This window comes from Eptesicus fuscus, chromosome 4 (assembly GCF_027574615.1).
Source record: "Eptesicus fuscus isolate TK198812 chromosome 4, DD_ASM_mEF_20220401, whole genome shotgun sequence".
Taxonomy (NCBI): domain Eukaryota; kingdom Metazoa; phylum Chordata; class Mammalia; order Chiroptera; family Vespertilionidae; genus Eptesicus; species Eptesicus fuscus.
In genome coordinates this window covers 70,639,386-70,655,074 of record NC_072476.1, presented here as the reverse complement: position 1 = coordinate 70,655,074, position 15,689 = coordinate 70,639,386, and the positions used below count along the sequence as shown (strand labels likewise).

The 15,689-nt window shown below is 46.0% G+C and overlaps 1 protein-coding gene across 5 annotated transcripts in view; it reads right to left on the bottom strand.

The window, feature by feature from the left end:
• Positions 1–14,978, bottom strand: part of ARSB (arylsulfatase B) — a 137,040-nt gene extending 122,062 nt beyond the window's left edge. For 2 of the 5 annotated variants that reach the window (XM_054715128.1, XM_054715131.1), the window contains exon 1: positions 14,592–14,976. In XM_054715128.1, the coding sequence (XP_054571103.1) occupies positions 14,592–14,897 (306 nt within the window). In that variant the 5' untranslated portion in view covers positions 14,898–14,976. Of the gene's footprint in view, positions 1–14,591 lie in introns of all 5 variants that reach the window. The other 3 variants (XM_054715129.1, XM_054715130.1, XM_008161971.3) reach the window with 3 other exon arrangements.
• Between the last annotated feature and the right edge of the window lie 711 nt (positions 14,979–15,689).

Below are 15,689 nucleotides of genomic sequence, written 5' to 3'. Positions count from 1 at the left end.
AACTTAAGTATTAAGGTAAAGTGGGTTTATTTGGACGGTGATGGATATATTTGCTATCCTGTTTGTTGTGACAGTTTCCCAGGTATACACATATCAAAATGTATCATATTGTATGCTTTATTTTTTAAATTTATTTTATTGATTTCTTACAGACAGGAAGGGAGAGAGCTAGAGAGTTAGAAACATCAAAGAGAGAGTAACATTGATCAGCTGCCTCCTGCACACCCCCTACTGGGGATGTGCCCACAACCAAGGTACATGCCCTTGACCAGAATCGAACCTGAGACCCTTCAGTCCGCATGCCGACGCTCTATTCACCGAGCAAAACCAGCTAGGGCAGTGGTCGGCAAACTCATTAGTCAACAGAGCCAAATATCAACAGTACAACGAATGAAATTTCTTTTGAGAGCCAAATTTTTAAACTTAAACTTCTTTTAACGCCACTTCTTTAAAACAGACTTGCCCAGGCCGTGGTATTTTGTGGAAGAGCCACACTCAAGGGGCCAAAGAGCCACCTGTGGCTCGCGAGCCGCAGTTTGCCGACCACGGGGCTAGGGCATATTGTATGCTTTAAATATGTGCAGTTTATTTTATGTGTCAATCATACCTCAAAAAGCCATTTAAAAATAAAAGTGAGTTTAAGTGTTCCAGTGAGATTTGTTTCTTAAATCCTCACCCGAGGATATTTTTTCCCATTGATTTTCAGAGAGAATGGAAAGGAGAGCAGAAGAAAAAGAGGGGGGTGGGGGGAAGGAGGAGGGAGGAGAGATATCGATGTGAGAGAGTCACACAGATGGGTTATTTCCCACACACAGCCCAGGTCTGGGAATTGAACCTGCAACCCAGGTACTCACCCTTGACCAGGAATTGAAGCCTCAACCCCTTGGTGCTCTAACCGCTGAGAAATACTAGCCAGGGCCGTTCCAGTGGGATTTGTACGTCTCTCCTGGAAATAACTGATACCTACTGTGGGGTATGTGGCAGACGCCTTCCATCTGCCCTCCAAGTCCACATTCTGCCTCTGTCCTGCTCTCCACCTGGGAAGCTGGCCTGTGGGGACCACATCAAAGGACTCCCTTACCTCCTGCTGCTGACTGGGTTCAGCCGGGGAGCCCTGACAGGAGCCTGGAGGCCAGGAAGCGATGAGAGGCCCGGGGCCACCAGGCTCTCTACTGCCGGCCTTTCTGCTCCACAAGTCGCTCTCCTAGGTCCCAGAGGGTCCCTTTCCTTTCCTTCCTTTGGTTCTAGGGGTAGAAATAGCTCCACTGGGTTATACACTAGCCCTCCCACCCCCTCATACATTCACACCTTTTAAATAGTCCTTTTGTAAATAAAACCCCTAAATCATTTTAATTTGCATGTGTCATCCCTTCCAGCTGGGATTGTGAATGATAAGGACATTACAATAACCATGGTGAGAAAGGGAGACATTTCTCTCAAACCACACACACACACACACACACACACACACACACACACACACACCAGATCACAGAAGGATCCTGTCTGTCCATCTATGGTTAATGCTAGAAGTTTATCAACAGAAAATTAATCCTGGGTTCAAAAATGTCATAACATATGCCAATTGGCAACAGATCAGGGTAATGAAAGATAGTATTTTATGGAATTCAAAAGGCCCAGTCGAGATAAAGGCTGTGTGCAAGTTTCTCACACGGAACGCTCATCCATCACAGGCAGAGAATGAACTCTGACGGCTGTGTGGCAGGACCAAGGGGTGCAGTGCGATCCGGTTTCCTAGGCCACAGGCACCAAGCCAGGTGGTCAGCCGAAGCCTGCTTCTATTACCTGCAATCATATGGGGCAGGGAATTTGTTCCTTTCAGTTCCTGAGAATTTATTTGACAGCATTTTTATGGCATTACTGGGAGTGGAAGCCAAAATCTGGATGACAGCCAAAAAACATGTTTTGGGTCTGTGCGAGCACTATTTGAAGTAAGGAAGCCATAATGTGTAGAGAAGCAGTAAACAGGCAAATGCTGAGCTGGTTCCAGCCCAGCACTTCCGTTTAGCACAGAATTATAGAGCCACACCATGCTTCATGGGGCAGGATGATAACAGCGCACCAAGAAGAATGAAAAGAAAAAAGCGAACACCCCCCTTCTAAATGCTACAGCATCTAAAACAATTCCGTTCTAACACCCATCTTCAGTGAGAGGACGTGTAAATAGAGAGGGTCCTATAGTTAATACATGAAAGTGCAGAGGGGTTTAGTCTCTCTCTCTACCATGGGTAGCTGCCCCTTCTTCATTAAACCAAATCCTCTCTCAAAAACCAGCTTCTCCTAGCCCTAGCTGGGTTGCTCAGTGGATAGAGCGTTGGCCTGTGGACTGAAGGGTCCCAGGTTCGATCCCCAGTAGGGGGCATGCAGGAGGCAGCTGATCAATGATTCTCTCTCGTCGCTGATATTTCTCTCTCTCTCTACCTCTCCCTTCCTTTCTGAAATCAATAAAAAATATATTTAAAACAACAACAACAACAACAACAACCAGCTTCTCCTAAGATTTTAGTTGACCATCAAGATTCCCTCTGCAAAGGCCAAGGATTTGCAAATTTAGGGAAGGGCCTGGCTTGTCTCTGGGTTCTTTCTGTGAGGTAACCAATGAGAAATCCCTGTTTACATGTTCTGTTGTACATAAAAATTCTTTTGATCCTGTGGGTTATCCTGTCCTCTGCAGACTTAAGAAAATACGAGCAGTGTAGTCTCATGAGCTTAAAAGAGAAAAACCAATTTCCTGGACCCAACCTTTTGGATGAGGAGCGGAAGAGACGAGGCAGTTTCCACATCAGAATCTCTTACAATCCCTCCTTCAGAGGTCCAGGCAGTCCACTGATTAATTACCTATCTGGAAGCTCAAAGCACAATATTTCAGCTACACTTACAATAAACTCTCCCGGGGACTAGATGAACCTCCACCACACACGTGACAATGAATGCTCTCTCCTCACCTCCACTGTGCTGAGATAACATCCAGCTGAACAGAATGAAGGTTCTGTCCTGTCAGTGTGACTTGCGCAAGATGAACTCATACCCTCATTGCACCTGTGTATTTGTGCAACACCCCCTGCCACACGATCTGAAAATTCAGAAAAAGGGGCAAGCTCTCCCGCTCCACTTTACACAACAGAGAGCTTAGAGGGAAGCTTCGTGACTGGAACATATCACAGAACAGGAGTTCAGGAAATCCAGCCTGTGGGCTGGACCACTAGACCACTCTCGCCACCTGAGGGTTTATTCCTGGAGATGCCCTACAGAACCAGTGGGTGGTGGAGAATCTGCTCCCTCCCCCCTTAAGCCTTCTAAAAAGCGGTCAGCTGCCCGGGCTGCTGAAGCCAAGAGCTACAGACACACATTATGTGCGCTAGGGGCCTGGCTTTGCCATCTGGCCTGGTCCTGCAGAACTCAGGCTGCAGAACTGGCTGGTGTCACTGACAGCTTTAAGGGTCTATTTATTTTGGTGTCGATTAGCAAAGAGTAAAAAATCTCTGACTAAACCCACAAAGGGATGTTGTTTGCAAAAAGAATAAACAAGGCAAAAACTGTTTTCAGTGCCTTCCTCTGTTTAAATAATGAATCTGGCCAAAAGCCCAAAATGAAAAGGGAGGAAAATATAGAAGAAAAATAATTTTTAGTAAAGTGATATGATTAAGGAAACAAAAACAAAGAGATTACCAGACAGGAACAGTTTACACTCAAAGGGATTCTTCAAATAACTTCAAAAATCAACCAACAACAAAAAATAAACCCACCCATAAGTCAATGGGTCATATTCCACTCAGCCCCACACTTATTTATTTCCTCGTTTCCAATTACTTGGGAAGTAAAATATGGAATTAGTCATCTAAAATATCATCGATACTTATAGACTGAGGCCTCCAGATGCCCCCTGCCTTCTGAGAATGCCTCGGGACTCTCAAGGACGCCTGGCTTCAGGGAAAACAAAAGACACATCGGAGCAAGTCACCCAGGGCCCCGCTTCGGAGCCGTGATGTCGTTTCAGTAAGCGGCCATCTTGCTTGTTACTATGGACCTAATGCAGTGATGGCGAACCTATGACACGCGTGTCAGCACTGACACGCGTAGCCATTTCTGATGACACGCGACCACATGCTGAGGATGAAACATTTGCTGCTCCTGAGGATGAAACATTTGAGACTAGAGTCTTGGAGTTAGTTTTTTCCTCAAAGTGACACACTACCAGAGTTATGCTCAGTTTTTTGGCGAAGTTTGACACACCAAGCTCAAAAGGTTGCCCATCACTGACCTAATGCATCCTTCTTCCTCCCGGCAGAGTCAGGAATGAAGACTGATGAGTGCTTTCCCTGCGGAGGCACCGATGGCCTCTGGACTACAGGGTCCTCTTCTCTCTCTCCTTGGATGCCTTGGCCGGGTCCTCAGAACACTCCCAATTTGTGCCATGCAGCCTTCCCCAAGCACTCCACCCATTTCTTCCAGCTCTTTTCTCCTCTTTCCACTCTTTTCTTCCCCATATTTATTGCCATGTATACAAAGAATGTATTGTGATTCCTTTTCTAATCTTAGAGTCCAGGAGAGAACTGACCAGGGACAGGAATCCACAGAGGGGCAAGCATGTGGAAGGGTGATAAACAATGGCAGGCGGGGCACGGAGGACAGGGAGGAAAAGCAGCAGGGAGATGAGGCATCCTTGGGCAGAACTCCCGTCTCTCCTTTCCAAGCCACGCAGTAGGCAGTACCCAATCCTAGTTGCAGCCATGGGTCTTATCTGCGCACATTCTTAAAACAGACTTGAAGCAAAAGTTAAAAAATTACCCACAGTGCTCTGCACAGCCTCCTTCCTTATATTTTCTGTCCAAGGTTCTGCTTCAGGGGTGAGTGAAAAGCTGTGAAAGTGTCTTGTCTGTTTATCGATGTGATTAAGAGAAATGTGGCTTGGGTCCCTTAAGAACGAAACCTTGGCGTCATCTTTCATTGCTTCTATTCTCTGCCAAGGTTTATAGAGTTCTGGTGGACTGGTCCCCTCAGTGCCCAAGGTAAGAATGTTCCCAGGTGAGGACCAAAGTCACTTTACTTTTTTCCCAAAAGGAAGTGTTTCCACTAAGGCCTACCACTTTCATTACCCTTTAATCTTTATAATTTCTTAAAAAGGAAGCAAGGGCATTAGAAATGACTTGTCAACCCTAAGCAGTTAAGACAGTGAGCTCCTTCAGGGCACATTCATTCATTTAGTTGTTCAACACTGAGTGCTTCTCTAGGCCAGAGATAAGCAAGGCCATGAGGGGAGAAGTCCGACCTGAGAACAAAACAACAACAACCACGCTTTAAAAGTGTACTAGTGCAGCAATATAATGAATAGTTAGTACTGAATAAGGTCAATTTGTAAGAATATGGAAATTTAGTATTTTCGAGTCTTCAACTTGAACTACAAGCATTATACAAATTCTATTAGAAAAGCTGAAAGACTTGTTTATTTAACCACTTTTATAAACATCTTTATTACATGTGCTATTTTATTGAAATACAAGAGGCCCAGTGCACAAATTCGTGCACAGGTGGGGTACGGCCAGCCCGGCCCCAATCGGGGCAGATTGGGGCTGGACCTGTTGGGAGGAGGAGACAACAGGAGGTTGGCTGGTGGGCCTGCCCTGATCCAGGCCCAATTAGGGCCCAATTGGCCCAACAGGGGGTGGGGGGGGGTGGATCAGGGGAGGGGCCAGCTGTGGGGAGGAGCTGTGGGCTGTGGGCCGGCCAGCCCCACCCTCAAATGGGGTGGAGGGGGCCGATTGGGGCCAGCAGCCTGGGGGAGGGGCCATGGGTGGCTGGCCAGCCGGTTCTGCTCCTGATTGGAGTGGGGGGGGGGGCAATAGGAGGCGGAGCTGACTGGGGGGAGGGGCCTTGGGTCAATTGGGGTGGGGCTGGGCAGGGGAGGGGGCTGCAGGAGGTTGGCTGGCCATCCCCACTCCTTATAGGGGTGGGGGAGGGTGATCAGAGGCAGGGTCAGACAGGGTGAGGGGCTGCAGGCCAATGGGGGCAGTGGGCGCCCATTGGAGGTGGGGTCGGCCGGGGAGAGGGGCTGCGGGAGGTTGACTGACCAGCCCAATCCCCCGATTGGGCCAGTTCGCTGGCCGCAGTGGGCGTCATAGTGACCGGTCGTTCAGGTCGTTGTGGCATTCCGGTCACTGGCTTTTTAAATATAGAGATATTTGACATATAAAATTGTGTAAATTTAAGATGTACCACTTGTTAATCTGATACATTTAAACATTTCGATCTGATTGCACTGCAGTGAAAATTAACACCTCCATTGCATTACATAATGACCCTTTCCTTTTAGTGGTTGTAATCATTATGTTCTAGTCTCTGAGCCAGTTTGATGATTATAATACAACTAGAGGCTCAGTGCATGAATTCGTGCACAGGTGGGGGTCCCTCGGGGTGGCCTGTGGAGATTGGGCCCCAGCTCACGCCCCCAGCCTCGCAGCCCCGCCTAGCACCCCGCCTTGGCCTGGCGCCACCCCCTCACCTGCTCCACCATCCTGCCTGCGGGGCGATCGATCAGGGCTGAGTCCCCCACTGCCAGTGGTCACCATCTGCGGGGCGATCAGGACCCCCACTTGCACCCGCCTTGACCTGGCGCTGCCCGCTCACCCGCTCTCGTCCTGCTCTTGTCGGGGCCCATCGGGGCCAGCAGCGCCTCCACTGCCACCTGCTGCCAGCGCCACATCGCCGACACCCGCAATGTTCTGCACTGCCCCCTGGTGGTCAGCACACATCATAGCGAGAGGTCAAACTCCCAATCGACCACCCAAGGGGACAATTTGCACATTAGGCTTTTATTATATAGGATAGTGTGGACTACATTCACGTACACTGTGCATTAGATTTCTAGACCTTGTGTTACTACTTGTTCCTAATGTGTACCATTAAACAGCATCTGTCTTATCTCCCTACCCTTTTAAGGATTTTTAAATTGGTATATGTATATTTTTCTAATCTTTATTGTTGAAAGTATTACACGTCTTCTTCCCCCACCTCCACTGACCTCTCCCACCCCCCACTACACCAGGCCTTCACCACCCTATTGTCTGTGTCTATGGGTTATGCATATACACATATGAGTTCACTGGATGATCTCTTCCCCCTCCCTCCCCTGCCTTCCCTCTGAGGTTTGACAGTCTGCTTGATGCTTCTATGTCTCTGGGTCTGTTTTTGTTCATCAGATTCCACATGTGAGTGAGATCATGTGATATTTATCTTTCTCTGACTGGCTTATTTTGTTTAGCATAATGCTCTCCAGGTCCATCCATGTTGCAAATGGTAAGAGTTCTTTCTTTTTTACAGCTGCATAGTATTCCATTGTGTAGATGTACCATAGTTTCTTAATCCACTCATCTGCTGATGGGCACTTAGGCTGTTTCCAAATCTTAGCTATGGTAAATTGCACTGCTATGAACATAGAGGTGCATATATTCTTTCTGATTGGTGTTTCTGATCTCTTAGGATATATTCCTAGAAGTGGGATCACTGGGTCAAATGGGAGTTACATTTTTTTTTCCAAAAATATATATTTTATTGATTTTTTACAGAGAGGAAGGGAGAGGGATAGAGAGCTAGAAACATCGATGAGAGAAACATCGATCAGCTGCCTCCTGCACACCTCCCACTGGGGATGTGCCTGCAACCAAGGTACATGCCCTTGACCAGAATCGAACCTGGGACCCTTGAGTCCGCAGGCCGACGCTCTATCCACTGAGCCAAACCGGTTAGGGCGGGAGTTCCAATTTTAAAGGGAACCCTCATACACTGCTGGTGGGAATGCAAACTGGTGCAGTCTCTGTAGAAAACAGTATGCAGTTTCCTCAAAAAGTAAATCAGTATTTTTAATCTTGAGAATTTAAACTAGGGGAAAGTAAATATAAAATCTATTTCATTATATGCATAACATGCCTTCACAGGATACCAAGAAACTAAGAAATGGGCTACCTATGGGAAGATAGGAAGAAGGGCCAGGGGACAGGATGAAAAGATCTTTTTATATATATATTTAAATCTCTTATATTTGAAACTTTTTAATGTATTTCCTTATTTTAAAAATATGTTTAATTCTAACCAGAATTACATATATACAAAGAATGTCACATGGCATTTTATTGTGGTTTCTTAAAATATATTTATTTGGAACATTAGAAATATTCTTTAGTAAATAGTAGCCTTCAATGTAACACTACTATGAAAACCAAAACAAGTTTTAATCTTTTAACCATGTGCAGACAGTATCAGGCACCGGGAGACCCTGCCCCCCTCTCTGGGCTCTTACCTGCTTTGCATACCCTCCTTCACTCAGCCCTGTGGCCTTCTCCGCATTCTTAGAAGGAGCGCTTCCCAGCCTCTGGGCCTTCACTTTGGCAGTCCCTCCCTCTGTGTAAACTCTGTTTCCCAGGATCTTTCCATGGCTGACTCCTCTCTTCATTCAGGCCGTTGCCTATATCACCTTCTTGGAGAAACCTTCCTGAGTCACTACCCCTTGGCCTGCTTTGTTTTCTTCCCCATATGTATAGCCATGCCATTTAAATTCACCTTCCTCATCTGTTTGTGTTTATTTCACCCCCGCCTCTTGATAATTGCTTCCTCTACCCTCACCCCCACCAGACCATAAGCACCAGGCAATCCAGAGTGTATACCACAATGCCAGCATAAATAGTTGCTCAATAAAAATCTGTGGGATGAAAGAATGAATGCATGCATGCATTACAATTAATGGTGATAGACTGAAAGCTATCTGAAATCTGGAATAAAAAGATGTCCACTTTTGCCACTTCTACTTGACAATGTACTAAAGGTTCTACTCAGAGCTATTAGGCAACAAAATAAAATGAAAGGTATCCAGATTGATAAGGAAGAAGTAAAACTATTTCTATTTGTAGATGACAGGATCTTGTAGAGAAAATCGTAAAGAGCATGTACACACACACACACATACATACACAAATAGAACTAATAAGTTCCACAAGGTTGCAGGATATACATCAATACATAACTGTCACTTGCATTTTTATACACTAGCAATGAACAATTGGTAATAAAATTAAGAAAACAATTCTATTCACAACAGATCAAAAGAGAGAAAAACTTAGAAATAAGTATATATAAAAAAAAAAGAAGTGCAAGATTTGTAGGCCAAAAACTACGAAACATTGTTGAAAGAAATTAAAGAAGACCTAAAGAGAAAGACACCTCATATTCATAGATTGGAAGGCCTATATTGTTAAAGTAGTACCACACCTCAATGAATTTACAGATCAATGCAATCCCTATCAAAATTCAGAAATGGACAAGTTTGATCCTAAAATTAATATACAAGGGGCCCAGAATAGCCAAAACAATCTTGAAAAAGGACAAAATTTAAGAACTCACACTTCCTGATTCAGAAACCTACCACAAAGCTATAGTAATCAAGACAGCTTGGTACTGATGTAAGGATAAACATTAGATCAAACCCATATATCTATGGTCAATTGATTTTTGACAAGGGTACAAAGACCGTTCAATGGGGAAAAAATAGTCTTTTCAACAAATGGTGCTGGAACAACTGGACATCCATATGTAACCACATACTTCAAAAAATATACAAAAATTAACTAAAAATGGATCAAAGACATAAATGTAAGAGCTGAAACCACAATGTTCTTTGAAGAAAACATAGAAGCCTTTGTACATTGAATTAGATTGTTTTTTTAGATATGACAACAAAAGTACAACCAAAGAAAAGTAAATAAATGGAAATACATCAAAATTTAAAACTTTTTTATATAAAAGGGCACCATCAAAAAGGTAAAAAGACAACCTACAGAATAGAAGAAAATAATTGCAAATTATATATCTGGAAAAGGTTTAATATCCAGGATATATAGAGAACTTTTACAACTCAACAATAAAAAGACAAATAACACAATTAAAAAGTAAGCAGAGGATATGAGTAGATATTTCTCCATATAAAAAAAGAAGGGAATGTTTATGTATGTGGGTTTTTTTGTATATGAAAATACATTTTACATAATTCAGATTGCATTGTTTGCCTGCAAAGATGGGGAACTGGATACCTAAGGAAGAGAATATTTGTGTAGTTAGGAAAAGATTTCACTGTAAGCCCTTTTGTAACTTTTGAATTTTTAAGCCATGTGAAAGTATTTTCTAATCCAAAATAAATAAATAAAATATAGATTTAAAAAAATATTTTAAAAATAATGAATGAATGAGTCATACAGGGCTGAGGGAAGAACACTGGCCTAAGTTTACAGAAACCTGAATTCCAGTTTACAGAAACCTGAATATATGGCTAAGTTCTTACCTCATCTGATCAGTCTCCCTTTCTCCCTTTCCAAAACTCTATGCATTTTTTAAACAAAGCATGTAGACTTAAGAAAGGTTCATATGTGAGGATTCTGAACAATTAAAGGTCTAAATAGAAAAGGTTGAATTCACGTTTTTGTTTGAACAAGTTTCTAGCAGCAGAACAAGCAGCTGGAGTACCCTGAAAGTGTTGAGCAAAGTTAATCTCTCCTTCTACCAGTAGGTGGCGATAGTGAGTATGATAATGTGCAAGCCAGACTTTTGCTCTAATGGACATAGGAGCCTTAGAAATTTAGAGCCTTATCAGCTCAGTTCCCATATTTTCCAGAAGTGAGGTTCGAGTCTAAAGACTGACTGACACGGCAAAGAATGAAATCCACATCTCATAATTTTTAACTGTTCCACTCAACTAAATACTTTAGTAAGCTGAAAAACTAAAACTCTGAACTTCTTGGGAATATAAAGTTCCATCAATCAGTCTAGGCTTGCTTATCACTTTCTGCTTTTCTTTTCTAATCTAAAGTCAAATGATTATGGGAAGGGGGAATCTCTAAATGTTAAAGCATGGTTGCTAAATTCACAGATGCGGCTATTAATTAGTTCTTTCAAGTACCTAATTTTAAAATAAAAACATTTTCCTCATTTTATTGTCTAAAATTATGCACAACACATGACTTGTTTCAGAAATTAAACTTTTCTCCCTGTTTTCATTTTACATAGGCAATTCCTAACCTGAAATGTGGTGGGTGAATTTTATTTTTTTAATTGAAATGTTGAGGAACAACCTAAATGTCCAAAAATAATAGAGATCATTCAGGAAATAGTTTTAATAATTCTAAGTAGCAATACAGTGTAGTGGTTATGCAGCCACACTGCCCAGTTCAAATCCTGGTCCACCACTTACTTACTTGCCTTGTGCTACTGAGCAACTTTAACATCTTGAGCCTCAGTTTCCTTGTTATCAAATAGGACTGATAACAGTAATACTTCATCAGGTTTCTGTGAGAATGTATCCAAGTGCTCAGGACAGTACCAATATGTAGTATCTGAGGACAATGAGGCTTCTTAACCCTTTGAGAAACGGTGATTCCTTTAAAAGAGAATGCTTTCTAACTCAAGGTAATTTCTAATTGGGTCTCACAAACTCTGTGAGAATAAAACAGAAGAAAAGTCAAACAAAATGCTTGGGGAGGCTGGCTTGCTATGCCGAGTGGTTTCTAAACTGTTTTTAAATATCCAGCTTCTAACCTGCCTTCACTTCTTAACCACGGGGTTCTCTAAATAGGCGTGGGGTTTTTAGTGTGTGTTTTCCCCCCAGATGAAATGTTAGTGACTGGTTGGGGAGGAGGATGTTAAGGGACAGGACAAAAGCAGCCAATTATATGAACACGTTTTTGAAGTGCGGTATTTACTTTCCTGTTCAAGTCTGTTGGAAGGGAGGAAGTTAGAGAAATGAATGGCCCTCCCATTCTTCTGAAATTTGACTTTAGTCCTCTTGCTTCAGAGCAAATGCAGAACCATTTTGGGCAGACTTTGCCTTCCCTCCTTTCCCTTCTTATTTAAATACCCCGTCAGTCCTACAAAGCATCCAGGGTAAGATTTGCATCACAATAGATATTCCTGATTATACTTAGCAGCCAAAGTTGGAACTGTGGAGAGTACTTAGGTCTGGTGGTGAAGGGAACCATCCCTTATCTCCCTTGCAAACCTTGGCTACAGCTATTTCTCAGACTGTAGTACAACTCTCTCTTCTGTTTCTAGAAGTCTTCAGACCACTGTGGAAATCTTACTACAAGTAAACGCTCCCTTTTCTTGATTTCAGGGCAACATGAGGCTAGGGTTGATTGGAAAAGCTACAGGAACACAGATTTGGGAGGGCAGGATTCAAGAATATCCCCTGTGACTCGAAATATGCTTATTAAATAGACAGTACATATACCTATATGAAGATATGCATGTGATCTCAAACAGTTCCCATTTATTGTATTCAATATGGTCATGATAACATCAGGATCTTATTAAAAATGTCAATCATATTCAGATTAAGTAAAAGGTCCAATTTTAGAGGTCTGAGATCACTAGTGGGTGCAGGAAAGGCATAAGCCCAGCTTGAGTACTTTCTAGCTGTGTGATTCTGAACATGTCATGGAACGGTGGTAGGTAGGTAGACAGACATGAGCAGAGCAAGGATGGGCCAGGTACAGAAGGTCACCATGGAAGAAAGCCTAGCAACAGACACTTGTGAGATGGGACCTCGTCCCCAGGGCAAGCTTTCCTATCCCAGCATATTTCGGTTAGACCCCCTCACCTTTCCTCCCTAGGGATAACTTCTAGGCCTCGGTTGTTTCAGCTCCAGGCCTAAAAAAGTAGCAAGACCAGAGCCAGCTGTGACGACTAATGACCCCCCCCTCCCCTGGAGCTGACCAGTCAGTAGAGACCAGGACCCTGAAAAGACACATCTGGAAAATCGATGAACAGTCTATTGAGATCCTCCCCTGGGACTTCCCCTAAAATCTCCTGAAGAGCATTTAGGACGGGGACCCTGACCCAGGAGCGTGCCTGTGCCTTTTCCTTTCACGACTCCTTCCTTGCCCCCCAGCCCCCACCCAGGTGAGTTACCTTTATCTTCTTCATTCCTGAGCGTCAAGGGCCCTTCTTTCACCTCTGCAATTTATTTCCGAAACCCATTTCTTCTTCCAGTCACTTCTTCCACCCCTGAGTTTCTAAATAAACGTTCTCTTATAATGAATCTTGGCTCCTAGGAGACCCCAGAGGCCTAACACCTGTTGCCTTTCTCCAAGCTGCCAACAGAACCTCTACAGGTTGTCTCATTTGTAAAGGGGTTAAAAATAACCATTACCTCATGGGCTGTTCAAGAATTAACTTTAAAAACAGTATAGCAGCCCTGGCCCTGTTGGCTGGTACACCAAAAGGTTGTGGGTTCGATTCCTGGTCAGGGCACATACTTAGGTTGCGGGTAAGAGAGGCAACTGGTTGATGTTTCTCTCTTCCTCTCTCTCACATTAAACAAACAAACAAACAAACAAACAAAAAACATGTCCTCGGGTGAGGGGTGAGATGAGGATTAAAATAAATAATAATAAAAACAGTAAAGCAGCCCTGGCCAGGTAGCTCAGTTGGTAAGAGCATCGTCCCTATATGCCAAGCTTGCAGTTCAATCCCTGGTCAAAGCACATACAAGAAAGAACCAATGAATGCATAAGTAAGCGGAATATCACATCGATGCTGGCCTCTCTCTCTCTCTCTCTCTCTCTCTCTCTCTCTCTCTCTCTCAAATCAATCAATAAAAATAATAAAACAGTAAAGCACGCCTTGACCGGTTTGGCTCAGTGAATAGAGCGTCGGCCTGCGGACTGAAGGGTCCCGGGTTCGATTCCAGTCAAGGGCACGTGCCTTGGTTGCGGGCACATCCCCAGTGAGGGGGTGTGCAAGAGGCAGCTGATCGATGTTTCTCTCTCATTGAGGTTTCTGACTCTCTATCCCTCTCCCTTCCTCTCTGTAAAAAATCAATAAAATATATTTTAAATAAAACAGTAAAGCACTATGCAAATGTTCTTGATATTCTTAATTATCTAACATCTATGCACACTCTACAAGTATACTTTTCTCTATTAACTACAGAGAAGTTTTTAAAGAGACGCTTTCAGAGGTAATGAGGATGCTCAGAGGGGTTATGGATACAGGTTGAGTCTGAAATGTCAGCAGCCCAAGAACCTGGAAAACATTCATCTTTGATCGGACATTCCCAACCCATGACCGCCGGGTTCACCGGGGACCAGAGTCCGACCCACTGAGGGCGCTCGCAGTTGAACGCGGCCGCAGGTTCGCGCTGCCCACCCCTCTCTGCCCCACGGGCGCCCGCCAGCTCCCACCCATCCTCCACTCCGGGGCCGCCCCGCAGCGTCCATTCCGACCCTCCCGCCGGCCCAGCGCCCCTCACCCAGCACCCAGCACCCAGCGCCCCCCAGAAACCCTCCACCCCGGCCATCGGGAAACGAAATACCGAAAACCCAGCCGAAGAGGCGGGGCGAGGGGGTGGGGAATGCGGGTCGCCTCGGGCAGGCATGCGCAGAGCCCGCCGCGGGCTCCAGGCCCGAGAGGCGCGGAGACGGCGCCGCCGGGGCGAGAAGCCGCCTCTCCGGGACGCGGCTCGGGGGACTGAGTCGCCCGGCCCCGGCTTCCCGACCCACTGGGCGGAGGCTCGCGGGCCGGGCGCCGCGTACCTGGTAGCGGCCGGTGAGCAGCTGGCTCCGCGACGGCGTGCAGAGCGGCTGCGTGTAGTAGTTGTCCAGGCGCACCCCGCCGGCCGCCAGCGCGTCCAGGTGCGGCGTGCGCACGCGGGAGCCGTGGAAGCCCACGTCGTGCCAGCCCAGGTCGTCCGCCAGCACGAAGACCAGGTGGGGCGGCCGGCCGGCCCCGGCGCCCGAGCCCGGCGGCAGCGGCAGCAGCAGCAGCAGCAGCAGGAGGGCGCGGACTAGCGGCCGCGGGCCGGGGCCTCGGGGTAGGCTCGCCGCGCGGCGCGGGCCCATCCTTCGCCGCCCGCGGGCCCCGCGCCTGTGGCGCCACCAGCCTCCGGCGCCGCTTTTAGAACCAGGAACTGGGCGGCAGGCCCGCCCCGCCCCGGGGCCTCACCCAGAGGGCCTCTGGCTGCAGGGCCCCCGCGCCCCGCTGTCTCCCCCGGGCCCGGCCGGCGAGGCGGGGCGGAGCCAGTGGACGGAGCGGGGGCGCTGCTGCCGGCGCCGGGGACGCCGCGTTGATGCTCGATAGGGGCCGAGATCGCTGACCTTTCCAGCCATGAACTTGGCCCCGTGGCACCCTAACAGAGGGACCGAGTTGTTCTTAACACTTGACAAAGCATTTGCAAGCCCTTTTAAAATCTGGCAGCTAGGAATTATAATGCCCGTTTGGTTGGGTTTGGTTTGGCTTTTCAGAATAAACAATCTTGTAGTTGGTTGAGCCTAACCTAAACTCAGTTCTGTCTCCAGACCCTGAGCTACGATGTTTTCAAGGGAGTGGCAGAATCTTCTAGCACAAGTCCAGCCTCGTGCGGGTGGGAGGACGAGGAGGCAGTACTGTAGTCTAAAAAATCAGGTTTCAGATTCTGTTTATGAATAGTGTGCACCTGTGAAGCCATTTCCTCCCCACTAGCAAAAAGGGGGTTCAGCACACACTCCGACTGCACAGTGCCCTTTGGAAGAAGGTGCAGTTTTACTTGGGCTTCCCTGGGAGTTGGGGGCACTGTGTGGGGCATTCAGCAGCTCATTAGCTTGTCCAGGTATGAGCCCCTTCAGAGCTGGCTCCCCAACAATCAAGTAGTAAAC